The 21,231-nt window shown below is 37.6% G+C and overlaps 1 protein-coding gene and 1 long non-coding RNA gene across 4 annotated transcripts in view; one reads left to right on the top strand and one right to left on the bottom strand.

Moving 5' to 3' along the window:
• Positions 1 to 18,785, top strand: part of LOC146473248 (uncharacterized) — a 36,490-nt gene extending 17,705 nt beyond the window's left edge. Inside the window, exons 1-3 of one of the 3 annotated variants that reach the window (XR_014866416.1) lie at positions 13,032 to 13,294; positions 15,422 to 15,526; positions 18,072 to 18,785. This is a non-coding gene — a long non-coding RNA (uncharacterized LOC146473248). Of the gene's footprint in view, positions 1 to 13,031; positions 13,295 to 13,523; positions 13,605 to 15,421; positions 15,527 to 18,071 lie in introns of those variants that run through there. The other 2 variants (XR_014866414.1, XR_014866415.1) reach the window with 2 other exon arrangements.
• On the bottom strand, positions 1,326 to 5,964 carry LOC146473253 (uncharacterized). The gene is made up of 3 exons (XM_085118479.1): positions 5,862 to 5,964; positions 2,581 to 2,694; positions 1,326 to 1,691 (listed from the first exon to the last, which is right to left on the bottom strand). Exons 1-3 carry the CDS (start codon positions 5,914 to 5,916, stop codon positions 1,522 to 1,524), a joined length of 339 nt encoding a protein of 112 aa, XP_084974605.1. The 5' UTR covers positions 5,917 to 5,964; the 3' UTR covers positions 1,326 to 1,521.
• Positions 18,786 to 21,231: the final 2,446 nt, after the last annotated feature.

The raw sequence follows: 21,231 nt of genomic DNA on the forward strand, positions 1-21,231 counted from the left end.
TAACATTTTTACAATAACTGTCCAAATTCCCGCGCGCTGATTGGCTCGTAGCTATTGTCTATAAGAGTACAGACAATAAAAGTGACGTCAGATGTAACGCGCGCACTTTCTCAACGAAAAAAATAGTCAATTCCGCACGTACTTTTTCCATGTTATTGTAAAAAACAAATCGACGGCAGTTTTCTCTGGTCTATACTCTTACAGACCATAAAATGACGCCATAAAATGTCCAAAACATTGGCAGTGAAACCACTCGCCTGCGGCACGTGGTTCCGCTTGAGTTTTGAACATTTTTTGACGTCATTTTATGGTCTATAAAAGTATAGACCATAGAAAACTGCCGTCGATTTGTTAAGTGTGGTATAATTTAGCATGCTAATAAATACCGAATTGGAGCAGAACACTCCGTCTTGCTCAGTTTTTCAGCGAAGCAGTGGGGAAGGGAACGACCCTCCCACCCACCCACCCACTCAATTCGCGTGGGTCGTGTAATACTCCTTCCCCCCTAAGCAAGACCGCTGATCAATATTTTTTCCATATCTTGTTATCAACTGAGCATGATTGAGAGTGTTATGTAATAGTATTCTTGGTTTTCACGTGACGTCACCACATTGTAGAATTCAAATACAAAATTTTTACCTTCATTGAAGGAAAGATTACCTAAAAATTTGTCTTTTCACAATTTCTTTATAGCTCGCTGTCGTACTTCCTTTTGGAAATAGAACAGTTTCAATTTCCGAGTTTTCATCGTGCGTGACATCAAGAGGACGGCCGTGACAGAGCTGTTCCGTATCTTAATTAAAAATGCCTCTTCGGGTGATTTTCAGCATTCTATACAATTTAAGTTTGAGGAGAAATATTTATCTTAACATTCGAAAATTCACAAGGGTAAACAAATGTCTCTTCTGGCAAAAGTGAACTCCAGATGTTTTTTCCTATTTCCGGCCGCCATGTTTGTGTCCCTCAGAGAGGCACCAACATGGCGTCTCGATAGTAAGCTCTACAAATTTGTGTGAAACATTTTGTCAAATAACTCGAGTACGGAATACCGCACAGACCTGACACTTGGACAAGTTTCTTATTTACTTATCATCTATAGCATGTCAATTTCTAGACTTCGTTCATGGAATGGTTTCAATTTTTTTTTCACGCACACGGCTCAAAGGAGGCAAATGATGCAAAGGAGGCTCTCAAATCACTGCAAATGGAAAGACTTAAACAATGGTTCTGGTTCACTGAATTTCAAACAAAGAGCAAGACATAATTTCTATTCCCCAAAGGCTTCTTTACAAAGAAGCACAAGAAGAAGTTGAATTTATAAACACACCTCAGTGACACCTTCAAGCTTTCAATGGGAACACTTCTTAATTTTTCTTTTGCTTCTTTACAATGGTTTTTACTTACTCCTATTGAGTTTATCATCCATGATGCACCTTAGAGTGTGAGCCAATCTTTCTAAATCAATAGTATTACACACCGCTACAGTACGTTGTTATTGCGGCCTAGGAAAGCTGAAACAGCTTAAAATGTGATCGCAATTGTGCAGCGACATTCACTGTTACAAATATTGATTTGGGCTTGGTCGTCGTAATCAGCTTCAATGCAGCCACTAAAGCACTCAAAATCGCAACCTCCATCAGCGTAGAACTTGCCAAAGTCGGTCTTTGTATCATGACGTGCTTTAGGGAAGTCTAAATTAAAAACATCACTGTTTAGTACTGTATTTAATAATTACAATAATAATTAATAACATTGATCCCAAGGCGCATTACAGCATGAAAACTAAAGTATGACACATTAAATTAAAGTTATACTAGGCTCAAAAGCTAATTTAAAAATAAGTTTTCAGCGAGGATATAAAATGCTGAAGTGATCTAGATTTCCGTATCGCAAGTGGTAACCATTCTGCAGTGTGTGAGTCGCGGCGGCATAAGACCTGTCACCAAATGATCGCAACAATTTTTCCTTATTATTCTTTATTTATGCATCTTCATTCTTGGCTTTTCAATCATTTGTGTGAGAGGAGTGACATCATCACAACATAAAGGCCCGTTTAAACATTTTCAGGATTAATGCACTATAGGATATATAGTCCAGAATGTACTACTAACACCGATAATTTTGCGTAGAAGCGTTGGCGAGTCTCAAATTTGATAGGTTTTGATGATCTTTAAAAAAAAGCTTTAAAACTGTGGTTCTAAGTCACGGCATCTCAATATATTCCACTTCAAAGAGTGAAAGCGTGGTATTCCCTAATCGTTTGGTGGCCTTGCAGAAAGGTTTAGGAAACGGAATCTTATTGCCAGGAACAGTAGGCCTGCTGTTCTTTCCTTTAAGAAAAATGCTCCCTGTCTTTTTTTTATTTTCGCATGTTAAACGAGATTTTTGCCAAACACCGCCCCCCCGCCCCCCACACGACTTAAGCTCCTTTTTTATTCGAAAGAACAGTAGGTATTAAACACCTATGTATTTTCCTTGACGGTTACAAAGGCTGCGATTCCCTTACAATGAGTGAAATCTACTTTTACTGAAAAATGTCTGGTAAGTGTTCCATCATTGCATCAAATAAACTTAACTTACCTTGCAAAGGATGATGGGGTCGCAAGACACGTCGTGACGTCACCGACATAATCATCAAAGCCAACAGGATAACAAGGACAGCGGTCTTCATGATTTTCAACAGCAAAGATAATTCTGAAATAATAACATCACACCATTAAAATTGGAATGCACCGAACAATTGGAACTTTCAACACTTAAAAAGCCAAGGGTGAAGATGCATATGCTCATACGATGACATGATACGCATATGATTCGTGAATAAAGAATTATTAAGTTTGTTGGTATTGAGAATCAGTCAGCTAAAAGTTGTCTACAATACGCAGGTATTCCCAACAGGCCAAATGACAGCAAACTCTGTATCCTTTCTTCCGCGGTATTCGAGGCGCACCGGTCTAACATTGATTGCATAATTATGTTAAATTATTCCACAGAAAGGTTCTGCAGGCCGGTTTAAGAGTTGGATTTTGCATTACAAACTTTACCTTAGGATATGAAAATCAAAGGCTCCTGTGAGCCAACTCGTGAATGCAGATGACACATAGTAATTGAAATTTAGATGGCTACGGAAACTTCCTTGAAAGCTAAAAAAAATTATATCTTTGCCCGATTATGTGACGAAAAATAACCATTCTTGTACTATAAAAATGATTGTCCAACTATTCTCTACAGATTGAATAAGATTATTCTGATGCGCCGATTAAAAAAAAATCACGTGTTTTTTTATTCAAAGTTCATAGAAGCACGCCATGTGCAGCTACGTCATGCAAATTCGTGTCCGATAGTCCGGGGCTAGTGGATTTTGCGATCGGACTAGTGGATTCTAACCATCACTTGCCCATCGGGCAAGTGAAGTTTTTTGGGGAATTAAAATTACAAAATTACTGTAGGGCAAGCCGATCTCACAAAGGGAAATATGTTCAACGAAGCCGGAGTATCGCATTACATTTCATGCCCGACATAAATGCGTGAAATTTTCCCTTTGGAGTTCAGTCCACGCAATCCTCAAGTAAAAATAATGAACTATGACAAGCTCTTGCTAAATAAGAATTATTTATCGACCGCGTCCTTTTGCTTTCCCATAAATTACCAGTTGTAAATTTCCGAAATGAAACATTTTTTCCCTTTGAAACCTCTATGAAAGCTGACAAGATCTTAAAGTGTTCATTACACCAGAAATTTGCATAATTTTGTTTACGACGTCAGTGATGCGTGACATGGCACGTTCCACTTTCGCGTGAAAACTGACAAATTAAATTATTTTTTAATTAAATTATTTCTAAATTAAATTATTTTTAATTCTTAAAAGAAACCGCACTTTGTAGAAAAAAACGAAAAACCTATAACTTTGCTCAGATTCAACGAAAAATCTCCATTCTGACACTAAAATGATTGTCAAATTATTCTCTACAGAATGAAGGAGAGAATTCTGACGCGTCGTGAAAAAAATTTTCACGTTTTTTTTTTTTTTTTCCACTAGTTGAGTTTACGACCCCGGACTTTCTGAAAAACTGAAAAAACTTGTAACTTTGCTCATATTGAACGAAAAATCTCCATTCTTGCACTAAATGATCGTCAAATTATTCTCTACATATTGAATAAGAATTTCCTGATGCGCCGTGAACAATAAACGTTCGCGTGTTTTTTCCACTAATTGAATTTAAAACTCATTCACTGCGCACGCCCGAAAGTTAACGACAAAACCGACCAACCAAGCAACCAACCAAGTCAACAGTCAGCTATCGCTATAACTCGTTCATTGCGCTACGCGCATTCACGAGTTAAAAAGTACTTTTAGTAAAAACAAAATTTATGCCAATTGTAGTGAAACCGCTCACTTTTACAAAGAGATTGCAGGGGCGTAGCGGCCACGTGCATATGTGCGTACCTCGAAAATCTAAAAAAGAATATTTGATTTATTTATTTCTTTATTTATTTATTTATTTATTTATTTATTTATTTATTTATTTATTTATTTATTTGTTTATAGATTTTTTAGCGAGAAGCGACTTATACATATGCAAGAGTTTTCTCTTATTATTGCTGCTTTTTCACGAAAAGAAAACTGTGTGAATATTGCACTATTTATTCTAATACTAGAGTTCAAATCTCAGTCATCTCAACGGTGATGGTCAAGGAACTTGTGTCAACCTGCGCTGCCGAACGCAGTTTTAGCGGCATGAAGAGACTAAAAACCCCTCTTCGAAGCACTATGGGTGAGGAGAGGCTGTCCACTTTGGCAATACTCCACATACACAAGCACAAGAATGTGGATATTGACAATCTAGTTTTCGAATATTCCTGTCGTAAAGGGAGACGTCTCGCCCTTTTCCTGTAGCCACATTTACAGTTTATAATACACAAGTCCAATATACACTGATATCAGAAGTACTAAAGGCTGACAAATAAACGACAAAATTACTGAATATAGTTAGCGTTTTTTCATGCTTTGATTAATGAAACTTCTCCCTGCAAAAAAAGGGAAATGGCATTTCCGAGGCCCTACAAATAAAACTTTTCTGGGAGAGCATGCCCCCCCCCCCCCCCCCCTTAGACGCTCGCGCCTTCGGCGCTCGTTTCACTACGCCTACCTGTGCGTACCTAAACGGAAAAACCACGCTACATACATACATACATAAGCTTTATTTAGACACGGTAAAAACAACAGTTACAAGATAAAAATTTAAAATTAAAACTGATTTACATGTTTGCCGTGTGCATGGGAGTACGAGGAGGACAATTGGCGATCTATCTCATTTCTAAAATTAGTAAAAGATCTAATGGCTCTGATGTTAGATGCAAGGCTGTTCCACAAATGTGCCCCACTGTAGCAGAAACTACGTTTCAAAAAATAGGTACGAGGCTTAGGCAGGGCCAATTTGTTACGCCCCTGGATTGTGCGTGTACTACATGAATAGAAAAGAAGTGGATTAATTAGAGTCAAGTGGGTTAACGATCTTAAATTAAGTTACTTGGTCATTCTTAACTTATCAGAAAAATTAACGCAATTTAACCAACTTGCAGTTTTGGCTTTTAAAAGTAAAACTCGCGATGTGTTGAATGCTGATTGTTCCCGAAATATACAGATAATTTTTCTCTAAGATTGTGGCGCGCGCGCAAATGTATCGGCGGGCAAATGCATGACCTACACTCTGCATTGTCTCGCGTGAAAAAAGGCCCAGAAGTACACAAAGAATATGTTATTTTCAAATTAGGGCAAAACTATACACTAATCATTTAGTAAGTTGTTGCAGCTTGAATAAGGAAAGATAAACTTGTACAATCTGAAATACTAATCCTACCTTTCACGAGATGTTGCCTCTTCAAGTTCAAGCAAAGGAACTGAATTTCTAACATCGATTCACAAGCTTAAGAAGGTAAAGAATGTTCTTCGGCTAATTTTATTTTGGCTCATGATATTGACAAGTTAACGCTCCGTTTCTCTTCGATAAAAGAAATTTATAGAAGAGCTAAGTGCTTCGTCTGCTTCCAGTCCAACGACCAATCAACTTTTGTTATTGGTGCAATATCAAAGAAGCCCAACGAGCGCAAACGGAAACTAGACACGCCAAACCGGCATCAGGGCCAGGACGGCAAAAAGCCGCGTCGAGCCATGGAAGTTTTGTCCCTCAACACTAAGATCGAAAGATCTGAGACAGCCATAAAGAAACTGAGGGCACATATCAAAGACGGAACCTGTCGTAAGACTCTTAGATATAGCGTGCGTGCAAATATCACGCCGGACGAACAATTTAAGAAAGAAATAGGCTCGATAAGAAAAACTGCCGAACAGGAATTTTATTCGCACTTTAGCGAAATTCCACCAGAGGCGCATTGAACAACTACAAAGTAAACGCATTAAGGTTGAGCAAGAAATGTCTCGCAAGAAAAACAAAACTAGTGTTTTTCAAACTCGAACAAGAAGCTGTTTTCAGCTTATACTGGGATCATATTGAATGCGTGGTGCGTAAGCCTACGATCTTTTAGCAGTGATAACTTCCAGCATCGCTAACTCCCCAAAATCGATAAATATAGAGATATACACTCAGGAAAAAATAGTACAGGCTTCAGAAGTGATTCATCGTTTTATTGCTACAGCTCTGTTTCTTATTTGGTCAGGAGCTCACCACACTCATCACGCAACTTCAACGAATGACCGTAAAGATTCAAAAGCTGGCTATATAAAGTAATCAACAAATGGCGATTAAAGCAAGCAGCTGTTAGGCGGTAAAATACAATTCTACGTGCTGTGATAGAATTCACGTGCCATGATGCAAACGGTTACGTTACGTTATACAAGGGGTTTTCGGTACATATCTATTTATATGAGGGCATGGATTTGTGAAATCATTCGAACTGGTGATTTAAAACAAGTGTTTGCTGGGCGATAAAATACTAATGCTGGCGTGGCGTGATACAATTCACGTGCCATGATACAAGCGGATTCGAGAGGTTTTGAGTACATATCTATTAACTTGGTAATTCATTGCGTTTGTTCAGGCTACTGAGATCTTTTCTACGGAGATAAACTTTTTCGTGAAGACATAGGTTACATTTCTTGTTAGTGTTATTATCGGGTTTGCACTTTTTGAGTACTTTCCATTTAATTAGAAATGTTTTGTTTGCGTCCTTCAGGGTCCATATATTGTTCAGATAGTTCCTTTGCATTGCGTCTGTTGGCGTCTTGTAAGAATGTGTTGTGGTTTCGGTATCGTTCTTTGATCTTCTTTAAAGTTTGATGCCAGTCCCACGTACGATTCTGTTGTTGTTGTTGTTGTTGTTGTTGTTGTTGTTGTTGTTGTTGTTGTTACCGTCGTTCGCTTGGAGGCATTTACCATCAGTGAGCATTCTGCTTTCTTCCTGCAGTTGCAGCTCGGGTCATGATTTTGGTTTGGGGTTGTTGCTACATTTGAGAGTATCTCTTTTTTATGTGATGCGATGATGGCTTTCATGTTTGGCATGCATGAGTGGCTGAGTTTTAGTGTGTGTCTGTTGAAGATCTTGTTTAATGGGTGGTTCTTGGGGAAGCATTTGTCGACGATGGATAAAAATTTCTGTACCATTGACAATTTCTAAATCTCCAAAATTTAGCATACACTGACATAAACACTCTAATATCAACTTATCAATATAAGCTCAAATTCTTTTACTTAGATGTATCAACGATATTAAACATGATTTAGCCAAACAAAGCTCTGTGAGCTCTAGGGCACAAATCAGTGAAGAAGTTTGTTGACAAAACGGTTTCCTTCTTTAAAAACTGATGACAAAATTGCAGGTACCCTCGCATAATTTGTTGTGCGTGATGTATTCCTTGGCCCGCCAATTTTTCTGATCTTGCCTTGTTTCGCGTTTCGTAACAAAAATGCTCCGCGCGATAACCCATGAAGGTTCAGGATTTTTCCGGCGGAGGAATCAAACACGAGAATTGTCATCGCAGAACTGAGTGTGACACGATAGCGATCGCGTCACCGATTCCATCTCTATAAAGTAAAATTGGAAAATTAAGTCTTATTGCGGTCACTCGAATCAAAGCTATTCAGCGATACTTTCTTTTGGGGCTATTTTGATGTTTATTATGCGAAGTTCGAACTTGTAAGTCTCTGGATGAAAACCTAAGGCGAGGACATCAAAATAAAAGCTAAAGAGCAGCAGTTTTCTCAAACGTGGATTTTGGCATTTCCTTAAGATGACCTTTGAAAGTTAAAACAGGTTAATGGTGCTATTCACTTAAACATCGAGCACCTCTGCTGTCCTATCATTCCAAGCGTTCACTAAGTCAAAAACTGTCTCTCTTTTTCCCTTTTCCTCAGCGTGCACTTGCGATCGATCGTTCGATTCGACATGACCATTTCTTCTTCTGTTAAACATTCGCGTTGCTTACTGTGAGGTCTGCATTCGAATCTTTGAAATTCTTTGAATTTTCTGAGCATTTTGCAGCGTCTTGCGAGGGTCCCGAAGAAAGCTGCAAAACCTCACTATACAAAAAATGAGGGAGTTCGAGACCCTCCCCTCCCCTTCCCCGATTACTTAACTCGGCGCCTCACGGCCCGAGTACAAAGAACGCGAAGAATTTGATAACGCGACCGAAAACTTTACTCGTGCCACCCGAATACAAAAAACGAGACCGAGAACAATAACTCGTGGCCCGAAATCCTATCTCTCGGCCAATCGCGACCCAAAAAAAAAAAAAAGAATTTGATAATGCTACCGAAACCTTAACTCGTGCCGCCTTAGGCCCGAGTAAAAAGGGCTGCCAATCCGAACAGCATGGACACGACGCAGTGTTGGTTCTATTCATTTAGATTAACAGATAGAATAGTTCTATTCATTTAGATTAACAGATAGAATAGTCAGGCAAGTAAAAACTAGCGATATAATGTTCCGACGTTTCGGCGACGACATGACGCCATTCTCAAGGAATGAATAATATAAACGAGAATGGCGTCATGACGTCGCCGAAACGTCGGAACATTATATCACTAGTTTTTATTTGCCTGTGTATTTCTAAAGCATTACTGATTAATTAGATAGAATAGTGTAAGACAAATGGATAAAAAGATGGAAGAAAAGATGTCCTATAGATGACCAATTCTTATAATTAAGAAGCAGGATTCGAAAAAACAAAACTAAATGCAAGGCTGGCACTACGGCAAAAGGCAGATTTATTAGTAGCCAATATTTCGACTAACAGAATTAGTCTTCCTCAGGGCCAGAGCTATACTGAAGGGAAATATAGTAACGGCTCCTTAAATTAAAGTTTAAAAAATACATGGAAAAAAATGATTGGCTAATTAAGAATTGGTTTATGCTTAGCGTGCGTATATCGAGTTATGGATGCACGCGGGGAAGTTTGGAGAGCACAAGAGAAACGTAAGAGTTGCTCGAGGCGTAGCTCTAGCTTCTTGAGTGCTCTCCAAACTTTCCAAGTGCATCCATAAGTCGATATACGCGCAGCTAAAAGCATGAACAATTCTTTTATAACATAGTGAAAATAAAGTAAACGATTCCTGGAAAACAGGTTTTGTTCCTGATTAATTACAAAATTCTCTGAAAAAAAGGTGAAAGTGGTTTCTCATATCGGTTTAATCTTAACGTTTCATTAACTTCATATAAATATACCTTTTTTTATGGTGTTGTCACTCTGTAAAGAGTTTTTTATAACATAGCGCGCGCATGCTTCCTTCACCTGACTTGCACACGTCATCGGATGGACGCACGGCCGTGTGTATGTTGAGAAATGAACCATGATGACGCCAATAGGAATTAGATTAGTATGTGTGCGCGCTATGTTATAATACATGATATGAAGACAGCGTACTTGTAAATATGAGATAACAAAAATATAGTAACGGCTCCTAAAATTAAAGTTTGAAAAAATACATGGAAAAAAATGATTGGCTAATACATGACATGAATACAGCGTACGTACGAGATAAAAAAAATATTGAAGCGTATAATCAAGGTTCAGCGTTCGTTTTTCCTGTTAATGCCTCCTGGAGATAACGTTTTCCCTGTATAAATTAGAAAAGCCTCGCGTGCCTTACGGCGGGAGGCATTGATGGTGGGTTGTAGTTCGAGAGGGATGAGTCGCATGTCCGCAGAAGAGTGACCTGGTAAGTTAAGTGTGTAGGCACTGCTGCTGTAGAGTTTGCGTGATGTGGGTTGTTTGTCGCTTGTCTGTGTTCTGTGAACCTTTCACGGATCGTGCGTTTGGTGTCCCCTTTATACTTAAGCAGGATTCAGTAGATAGAATTAGTCTATTAGCCTTACGAATGTATTCCTTTGAGGTTATACAGACAAAAAATTAAAATAAGAACTTGTTAATAATAATAGTGATCGTTATAGTCAGAAAAACGAGTGACTTTACTCATTCGAGCCAAGCGAACCAGTATTGCCACACGTGGTTGGCACCTTATCTTACGACCTTGGCAATAAAGGATGTTATTTCCGAACACTTTTTTGTGCCTTATCCAGTTAATCTATCAGTTCAAACAAATACCTTAAATTCTACTGATTAACACATCTAAACAGAAACAGAGAGCATGAGGGTAATGGGCCTGCCGAGAGGCATTTATAATGTTAAAAAAATTATTTTGCTTTTTATTTTCCAGTTTGGATTTGAAAGACAAATTGCAAAGTCTAATAATACATTTATTTTGCGTTACTGAATAACATGACTTTTTCTTTTCACATTTCTTATTTAGTTTAGTTAAGTTAGCCTTTCATTATCCATAGTTGGATTTAGGCCTCCTCCTGTTTATTCCAGAACATGCGGTCCAGTTTTAACAAGCCTCTGGGCCAAGTTTGATTTCCTGCCCCTTCAGCAATGTCGTCTCAGTAACAATTCTCTTTGTCTCTCGAGGTCGCCAGTCTGTTGATCTCAATTCTCATTTTTCTCATACTGGCAAATGTAATATTATAATTACAGTCCGTGTTCTGAATGAAACATTTCATGATCATGCCAGTTAAGTTAAACAGAAAATAGACAAAAATGAGTCGGTGAAAGTTTAGGTATATTTGTGTTTTGCCACAGTTTGATCCCATTTGTGTTCTATATCTACAGCTAAAATTTCAAGACGGTTCCAGAAAATTTCACCGAGGTAACTGAAGACCATTACACGAATTTACGAGCTGCTGTTTTAAGACTACCTGGCCTTTATGCATGCTAAATAACATTTTTTGTCCCTTCAAAAACAAAAGGAATTAATTTTCATATAAAAGTTTAACTTATGGACCACAAGACAACAGCGCTTTAGTTTAGCATATCAAAGCCTCCGGTAAAAGATATAGTTAAGTTACATAATAGCCCATTTCACAGCAGTGTGCTTAGTGACCTGGCCTTCAAGTGGAAGCGAGGCTGGAGTCTACGCTATTTTGCACAAACTTTTCAAATAGAAACTATGTTGTTCTTATGCAAGGTAGTTTCCGTTTCGATTTCAAAAGCACTGAGATCTGTTTCAAAGCGATGTGAACTCCAGCCTCGTTTCCACTCTAAAGCTGGGTTACCAAGCAACACCAACAGATGCATACAATGATGGAGGAGTCCTAGAAAAGCATTTGAATTTATAGAGGATAAAAAAATATGATTTGATTCGTAACAAAATGATCCGCGATTCCAGTCTTCTAGGTCGGGTGAAAGCCCGTTTAAACGGTTTCAACATTTGCCCGCATTCGTTCAACAAAACCTGAACGGATGTTGGGCAATTCGCAAACGGTTGGATGAACGGAGTCTTCCAACGGTTTCAACGCCATACAATTTCAAGAACAAAGGAAATGTTGAACTGATGTTGAATGAAACCTTAAACCAATTTAAATTTGGTTCAACATGCACTTTCAACAAACTTTCAACATTTTTTACGCTTTCATTAATGTTGAACGACCTTTTCAAACGCTCCCGACATTCGGTTCAACAGCTGTGTTGAACGCATGCTGAAGCAAAAATTGAAACCGTTTAAACGGGCCTTTAACGATGACGTATCTACAGCTTTACTTGTTTTGTGAAGCATCACTGCATCAAATTTCATAAAATATATTCAACACACAAGGCAACTAAAAACATTACCGTTGGCCAGAAATTCGTCAGTTTTCGGTGCTTAAAACTAGATACTCCTTTTAGGAAATATAGATACATACTTTTAGTAAATGTTTGCCTGAATTCGAAAGAATCAAAGAAGCCGCTCAACCTGGACGATGGTATTCAATTGCCACATGAATATTTAGATTTAAATTGAAAGGAAAACTAAATTATTTTGAAATTTGCATTTCTCATCCAGGGGCGCCCGAAGAGAACATTTAAGCCATAGACTTAAAATGTTCTCCTGTGTTGCTGGATCGTTTAGCCGAGTGCCTTTTAGAACTGAGCGTATTAGTGACGGCTAATAGAGAACTGATCTGTTCCGATACTTTATCTTGTCAGAACGTTAGGAGAAAAAACTCAACAAGTTGTCTTTGAGTTCCACACTGGGGAATAATAACAGAAAAAATTTTTAACATGACAAATGTCCGGCTCCGCGGCAGGGCCCATTACCCGGCTCCTACTCTCTGTTAAGGTGTTTTTATCAGTCAAAGGCATCACTTACTAGTAAAGATATTTGTTTGAATTGATAGATTATCTGGATAAAGATAATATCCTTTATTGCCAAGGTCATGAGATAAGGGGCCAAACACGTGTGGCATTGTTTCGCTGGGCTCGAATGATTATTACCACTAAAGTAAAACCACTCATTTTTCTGATTATAGATCCTGACCTGATTTTGATATCCTGTTGTCTACATTGAAATTAGACCTACCAGCCTCGTTCAAGTTTTTTAAATGTTCTTTTTGACTTTTGAACTCAAGAGCCAGGTTAGTGAGGCTAATTTGAATGCAAACAAAAGAATATTAAAATGTCGGACATTTTTGCATAGGGTCTATAAATATCGCTTTTCTTATTAACAAGCGCTTAGTTTTTTTCGTCTGTATAACTTCAAAGGAACACATTCGTAATGTTAATTGAATAATCCTAACTACTGAATCCTGTTTCTAATAAGAATTGGTCATCTATAGGACATCTTTTCTTCCATCTTTTCATCCATTTCTCTGAATAAATTGTCACTATTCTATATCTGTCCATCTAAATGAATAGATCCCACAATGGCGGTTTCCAAGTGCACTGCTTCGTGTCCGTGTTGTTCGAATGGCCAGGATTTTTCTTGTCCTCAGTCACGCTGTACTCAGTTCTTTGAAGAGATATGTAAGTTATAATGTTAATATCTCGCGAACGCGACATGTTACGTTGTAATTCAGTAGAATATTTCTTGCGCGTTTACGAAATGCTTATTAAAAAGCCTATTAAGCCAGTGATAGACGACATCAAAACATGATAATTTTACTGAGTGGCGTCACATAAAAACTAAGAGATATGCAAACTGCATAACGATGAAATGAGGTGATGACATATATACAGGTGCTCTTTAACTGAGAGAGCACTGGGGTGAAAGTTGGTGAACCACCAAGAGCTCAGAACACAAGCCAAAAGAAAGAGTAAATAGACCAAAGTAAAGGTAAGCGCTTTTATGATTCAAATACCTATATAGAGTATCTTTCAACTAAAGTTTGATCGCAGGCCCTTAGGAAGGTTTTTGTGACGGTGCTTGTGCCGGAGCGCTCAAGGTGCGAAATTCTAGGGAAGACACGCCCTGAAGTCCGTGGCATCCCGTGCCTTGGAGGCCACCTAGATCGGCTAAACCTTCTATGTTTCTCAGAAAAATTTTAAGTACAAATGGATTTCGGGCAAACAGAAACCTCTAGACTTCCGTTGGATCGTCGGAAACTCATACCGAAACAATTTCCGTTGTTTGAGGTACGGTGAATAGTGCCGCATGGCAAACGATCTCCTCACGGTCTTACTGAATTCACGATCACAAAGCGGCGAGAAAATTGATGAAGAAATTTAAGTTAGAAATTAAAACGACTGATGAAAGAATATGACGATGGTTCATTTGATGGACGTCCGTTTTCAACTGCTAATCAGCGCATCAGCATACGAGTACAATAGTTAGCCTCAGTGAACTTTTTTTTTTTTTTATAAGTTTGCTTTCTTAATTTTGGATCGTTGGTCCCCAATGAACGGAATGTTGATGTATTTTAGAGTTGAAATGGGTTTGGATAGCTTGTTTTACTCTGCAGTCTTTGTAGCGGGTTTGGAGGATTTAATAGAGTATTGTGTTGTTAGCATCAAAAGTCATTTTTGTATTATAAGTTCTGTGGCTTTCGAATTTTTTTTCTTTTTATTTTAAATTTGACCATCTATAGCTATTCGTTTTTGAACTACCATTAATTAAGGGCATGTTAGCTAGGTTTGGTTTGGTTCGATCGTTAAAATGCGTGATAGTTTTTACAGCCTTTGTTATTGAGATATATTACATAGCCAGGTCTTTTAAGCGATAGGAAACAGTGAAAGCATTGTTTGATCGCGTGCATTAGCTCTAAATCCTGCATCCACGTGTGTGTCTTTTATAAGTTTTCAATGGCATATTTTTTGTTTCTTTAGCGTCATGATCCAGTTTTGATTCGATTTGCCGCTTTGTCTTCCGTAGTTCTTTGTTGACTGATTAATTAATTTAAAACTGTAATACGACGAAGATCTTGAGCGTCAAATATGAAAAAGTTTACAGACGAGAGTGATGTTTTTACAATGGGCATAGGTTATATTAGCAGTGCAAAAAAATTTTCGGGATGCTTTGCAACACCGTACAGTATCCATCTATACGCATCAACGAATTTGACTTGTTTGCCTCGCGCCACAACCAGTTTAACCGGCAGACCCCAACACCACGCAAACATTCAACATGAATCGTAAGCTACGCACACCACGAACAAGTGGCGCAACTGTCTTGTTATAATAATTTCGAATTGCTCTTTTACGGCTTCTTAGAAACTTCAACAGCCCATCCTTTGTTTTGAAGATTGCCTTGTTCAAATCCCTTCTCTCTGTGTCAAAATGTCATTCAAACACCCTACCCTTACGTATTCAAAGGCCTCGCCCCCTGGGACAAATTTTCAGCTTCAATCAATGGCTGTCCATGCCTTGCCGACAGAGATTTATTTTAAAAACACCTTGCTTCTTTTAAGTGAACCATTCGCTTACAGAGGCGGCACCTTGTTCTCAAAAGGCTTTTTATCTCTGACAAACTAGGAAAAAAACCTATGCCTGTAGCTAAATTGCCCACCCTCCCAGGCAAAGATCAAATTCCTTTCATCCCTTGGCGTGTACATGGTCAAAAATCCCCGGGGCATGGTCTGGGGGTTGGGGGGAGGTGTTGAAAGTTCCAATTGTTTGGTGCAGTACAATTTTAATGGTGTGATGTTATTATTTCAGAATTATCTTTGCTGCTAAAAATCATGAAGACCGCTGTCCTTGTTATCCTGTTAGCTTTGATGATTATGTCGGTGACGTCACGACCCCAGTTTCCTTATTTGGAAGGTTAGTTAAGTTTATTTGATGCAATGGTGGAACAGTTAAGTACGAGACATTTTTCAGTAAAAGTAGATCTCACTCATTTTAGGAAATATCGCAGCCTTTGTAATTGAGGTCTTTAACACCTGTTTGAAAAGTAGTATCTTTAGAATTTCTTCCATTTTCTAAACCTATGTAAGTGAAATTGATTTTTCGAACTACCAATGGCTGCCGAGCCGTATACGCCATAACGTCCTTCAGTAAAAGCTGTTGAATTCTGCCTGTAACAGAATGAGTCATGATCTGCAACTAACTAGTTTGGGGATCAGCATTTAAGTCAAATCTTCAAAGAATTGTAATTTTGCAAAAACGTGTGATTAGGGTAGTGGACAAGTCTTATTATAATCATACAGAACCTATTTTTAAGAAACTTCAGTTTATGTTGTCGTTTAAAAATTCTATTCTCCCTCGAAAATTTGAAAATATTTTTACAACAAACAACCAAATTCATAATTACAATATAAGGCACGCAAACTCCTTTCCTCTTCAATTATGTAGAACGAATATCCGGCAATTCTCCGTTTTTTATCAAGGTCCGAAATTTTTTAACTCTCTTTCTCCTGAGATCAGTACTGGCTCTTCATCTCTCGCGTCCTTTAGGAAAAAACTTAAAACTTCTATTATCATCAACTACTTATGTAAAGGGTGTACAAATATGACTTGTCAGTGCTTCATTTACCATAATTATTGTCTAGGTTTAGTCATCATTTTTTTCTTTGGGAGGGAATCTAAGTTTTACAAGCTCCATGGTTTTTATTAGGTTCCCTTGTCACTTCTTTTCTATCTTATGTACTTTAATCACTATAACTTTGTGATCATTTGTAACCATTGTAATCATTGTAATTTATTAATCATTGTAACTTGTGTGTGTCAAATAAACTAAATAAAAATAAAATAAAATAAACAAAAACGCTATTTTCCTTAAAGATGATCTGGTCCACTTGGTCGGTAAAAAATATAAATGGTATTTCGAAAGGTAACAGGGCACCCACGGAACAAAATTCATCAAAAGCCTGATTAAAACTAGTGGCGTTGTATGCAGGGTAGGAGAAGGGCTGTATTAACTCCATTTCGGTGTTTGTTTTTCACAAGTCTTTCACTGTAAATTTGAGCTACTGAGTATCGGAAAGCCAATGCCCTGATGCATTTGTTCCATTGCAGTAGACGGGCAAAAAGAAAAAATAGAAACAGAATTGTGACACAAATAGAACTTTAAAATAATTATGATAACTTGCAATGCCAAACACGCGAAAAGGGTGCGTCAGAGAAAAAAATTTGATTATTTGAGAATGTGACGCGATTTTTTTGTTTTAACAATAAGACCAAAGGTTGGTAAACAAAACCAAAACAAATAGCGCGAACTTACCTACCACACTCAAATGGAAGGGAACCACAGGTTCATTTTGGTGGACTGTACATGATATCTGTTCGGAATGCCTTCAAAATTTAGTTCTATCAAAGAAAATGTAAGACCAAAGATAAGCTAGCATTTTCTTGAAGGAAGGAACAGCTCGTATATTCTACAAATAAGATTCCGTGTCCTTAAACTTTCTGCAACTTAATTTTTCAGCTGTAGTATTCAAACAGATTAAACTTACACAAATGTGCGTTAGAAAGGCCACCAAACAATCTGGGAACACCGCGCCTTCACTCTTTGAACAGGAATATATTGAGATGCCGTGGCTTATAATTTTTAGGTTTTTTCCCTTTTTTTACTTAATTTTAAACCTGTTCGATTACCTTGTAACTTGATTTGTCACTTAAATTTCTTATTTAATTCTGTACTTAATACTTATCGAGGGCCACTATAATTAACCATTGTGTTAGCTTTTCTGGTGTTACCCTCATTAAATATTGTCTTTACTATTATTATTATTATTATCATCATCATCATCATCATCATCATCATCATCATCATTATCATTATCATTATCATTATCATTATTATTATCATTATCATTATCATTATCATTATCATTATCATTATTATTATCATTATTATTATTATTATTATTATTATTATTATTATTATTATTATTATTATTATTATTATTATTATTATTATTATTATTATTATCATAACCACACTAATATTTTAAAGTGTGTTTCTCAACAGCGTCAACAAAATCTATTAAATTATCCGGTTGCAAATCTAATATTTTTGTCTTCGTTTCACACGAATACACAACGTTAACTTTGCCTAGCCTTAAGTTAGCTCAGTTTTTCACAGCATAAAGATTGGAAACTTACTGACCAGGGACCGGTTCACGAAGTCCCTCTAAGTTAAGATGAATCCTAAGTGTTTTTTCTTGACAAAATCCTATTGCTGGAATAACAACAGACTACTTGTATTGTACAGAAACAGTATTTAGGACTGACCCTAGATCAACTGCACTACAAATGATGTTGTAATGCTAACAATCCTCTCACACAAGCGATTGAAAAGCCAGAGATGTAGATGTTCATATTCGTAAATACCGTCATGTACTAAACAGTGATGTTTTTAATTTAGACTTCCCCAAAGAAGGTCATGATGGAAAAGCCGACTTTGGCAAGTTCCACGCTGATGGAGGTTGCGACATTGAGTGCTACAATGGCTGTTTTGAACCTGGTAACGACATGAGCCGAGTCCCTATTTGCAACAGTGAATGTCGCTGTAATTTTTAATATTGTGATCTCGTTTTAAGCTCAGTTTCCCAGGCCGCAATAACAACACATTGTAGCAGGTGTTATACTATTGATTTAATACGATTGGCTCACACTCTTAGGTGCATCATGGATAATAAACTCAATAGGAGTAAGTAAATACCATTGTAAACAAGCAAAAGAAAAATTAAAAGTGTTCTTATTGAGAGTTCAAAGGTGTGTTTATAAATTCAACTTTTTCTTGTCCATCTTTGTAAGAAGCCTTTGGGGAATAGAAATCATGTCTTGCTCTTTGAACCAGAACTCGGGGCTTGTCGGGCGATATCTGGCAGATAGATCTCAAGACGTCTTGTCGGACCTTGTCAGCTAGCGTGTGGTGGACCAAGACAATTTGTCGGGGCTCGCGCGCACCTCAGTCAATAAGGAAATGTCATGAGAGTCACGTGAACAAGCATCTTTTCCAACCTGGCGCCGCGTTGTGTAGGCGCCATCTTGATTTTGGATGACTCGGCCCCAAGCCTAAACGCGGTTAGTCGCGACAAAAAAATCGACTAGTGTACGGCAAGCTGATGGCCTGACAAATTTTAACGCAATTTGAACCCCACAAAAAATCTGCAGTTCAACGACAAAAAATCTGCTAGTGTGTGACAGCCATTACTGAAATTTAAATGAAAATTCTACCGTCCTACACATTTGCAAAGTGAATCATGTTTCTTTGAGAGCACGGTGTCACTCAGTTTTGCAGTGTGCAACTCTTTTGCACATGATGGAAAAGTTGAGTTACAGCTAGCCGATAAATTTTATTCAATCTTTCTCATATTTTAGAGCAAAATTCTTAAAAATTTTATTTGGCGCCAATATTTAGGTGTTTTTTCTTAAAATTTGCCTCGCTGTCCTTCCTCTGGAAAAAACCAGCTGGCAAAAATCTTGCTTTCGATTCTATTGGTTTCGCTTTTTTCTTTCTTTCTTTTCAGGTTTCTAACCACAATACAAGGCGTTTGCCACCTAGAAGTGTGAAAATTTAGGAAAATTCTGTTGTTAGAAATCCGAATTTTTTTGTCTAAATCGAGCCAGTGGACATTTTGGCATACAAAGGTTAGGAGTTAGATGATTCTGTTGAACTTCTCAGTCATACTGGACGGGAATACTTTCCGAGACTCTCAGAAAGTTTTCGGACATTTTCCATAAAGGTTCTGAGAAATTAAATGAAATCAGAGGTGCTTGCCATTTACATGGAAAACCCAGAAATTCCGGTTGGAAATCAAATGGTACACATCATTCCATTTGGAGTACTTCTGAAATTATGGGCTTCTGGTCAAAGTGATGGATTTTTATTGCTCCTCTGTTAAGATAAGCTAAATCATTTCGTATTTATGCCGAAAATTTCCATCCGGGTGGTTTGCGTAAATGGTAATAATGTTTATTTCTTATATTGCGCAGTCTAACATGCTATAAAGATATGATCGAATGCGCATTACAAAATCTTGATATAAAGTAATGAATGGCTAATCTAAATAATAACAACAATGATAATTTACAATCTCCGGAAAAACAATAAAATTAAAATATGAGTTTATAAGAGAACTAATAAAAAGCTAATTTAAAAAGGTGTGTCTTTAGTAAAACTTTAAAAGTATTCAATGATTGGCATTGTCTGATTTCCAAAGGGAGTCGGTTCCATACTTTGGGCGCGACATTTTCAAAAGCCCTATCCCCTAGTGTCTTTTTTGTTCTACAGGTATTATCCATTAGAAGTATGCCCCGGTGTGATCTCAACTGGTATCGCGAGCTGTCATTGATTTGATTGGTAAGCACCCCAGACCTTTATTTATTTATTTATTTATTTATTTGTTTTTTTTGGTAGGGAAACTGAATGAGTTTAGCCCTGTAGTTATGAAAAAAGCAGATAAATTTTTTCCAATCCTTTTCACAACTGCCAAGTTGTTTACAACTGCGATCGTATTTCATTCGTTTATTTTTTCATCCAGCATTCAAATATATTTCACATCCATAAGCAGATAATGTCATTTACATATTAGGTACATATTTTACAAGTCAAAATAGTTGCTAAGTAAGAAAAAACATTTAGCTTTTTCCTAACTACCTTGCTCACGGGAATAGGTAGAAATCATTAGGGACGACGGCAACGCCAACGAAAACGTCACTTGAAAATATAAGCTAGTTCACGTTACTTACACTACTTCGCGATAATTCCAATTCGTTCCACTTGTACAGCGTGGCCGAACTAACCAGTAACAGAACAGGTGGAAACGGCTTTCGAATTGAGACAGAAAATGAAAAATTTACCGTCATATGCATGTGCTCACGTTCTCCACAAAACCTTGAATTTAGTTGTTTCACGTTGTTGTTTGGCCGAGGACGAAGAAGAAATGTACCAATCATTAAAAGACTCGTACAGAGCCTTTGCTTTTCTTATTAAATCCTATTGTTTTGTGGAGTTCTCGTTGCCGTCGCCGTAGAAGCTTCTTAAACTCCCGAAGTTTAAAAAATAAGCAAAAGCCTCAAGAAAGATGTTATCTTCGATCACTCAAATAGACAATGTGACTTGACATAAAGTGATGATGTTTCGAACGCGTTTTATCTTTTACGCTCTAATGTCTCTGTGATTAATTTATGCGGAGAAAAATCATCATGTAAAATCATTGGTAGGAACGGCGTTCAAGTTGAGATAGAGAATGAAAAATTTGCCGTCATGTGCTCACGTTCTCCAAAAAAACTCAGTTAAATTGAGTCATTTCACGTTGTTAGGGACCTTACGAAAGCACGACGGCATCGCCAACGAAACCGTCACTTCGAAATAAATATTAACGTTATCTGATCTTCTTTGTATTTATTCCAACCCGTTCAACTTGCACAATGTGAACGAATTATCCAGAAACTTAATTTGTAGTAACGGCATTCAAGTCCGGAAAAAAGAAAGCAAAACGCAACATCGTGTGCCCACGTTCTCTTTAAAAATTTGGTCATTTCATGTCCCGCGTTGTCTTCCAGTGGACGTCAAAGAA

This window comes from Pavona decussata, unplaced genomic scaffold (genome assembly GCF_977016875.1).
Source record: "Pavona decussata unplaced genomic scaffold, jaPavDecu1.1 SCAFFOLD_94, whole genome shotgun sequence".
Lineage (NCBI taxonomy): Eukaryota > Metazoa > Cnidaria > Anthozoa > Scleractinia > Agariciidae > Pavona > Pavona decussata.

Bases quoted from the DNA above. Each gene is read 5' to 3' on its own strand.
- LOC146473253 (XM_085118479.1), bottom strand. From the start codon at position 5,916: ATGTTAGAAATTCAGTTCCTTTGCTTGAACTTGAAGAGGCAACATCTC. The intron at 2,695-5,861 runs GTAGGATTAGTA...TTATTATTTCAG, and splicing joins GAGGCAACATCTCGTGAAAG to AATTATCTTTGCTGTTGAAA. The intron at 1,692-2,580 runs GTAAGTTAAGTT...TTTTTAATTTAG, and splicing joins ACCCCATCATCCTTTGCAAG to ACTTCCCTAAAGCACGTCAT.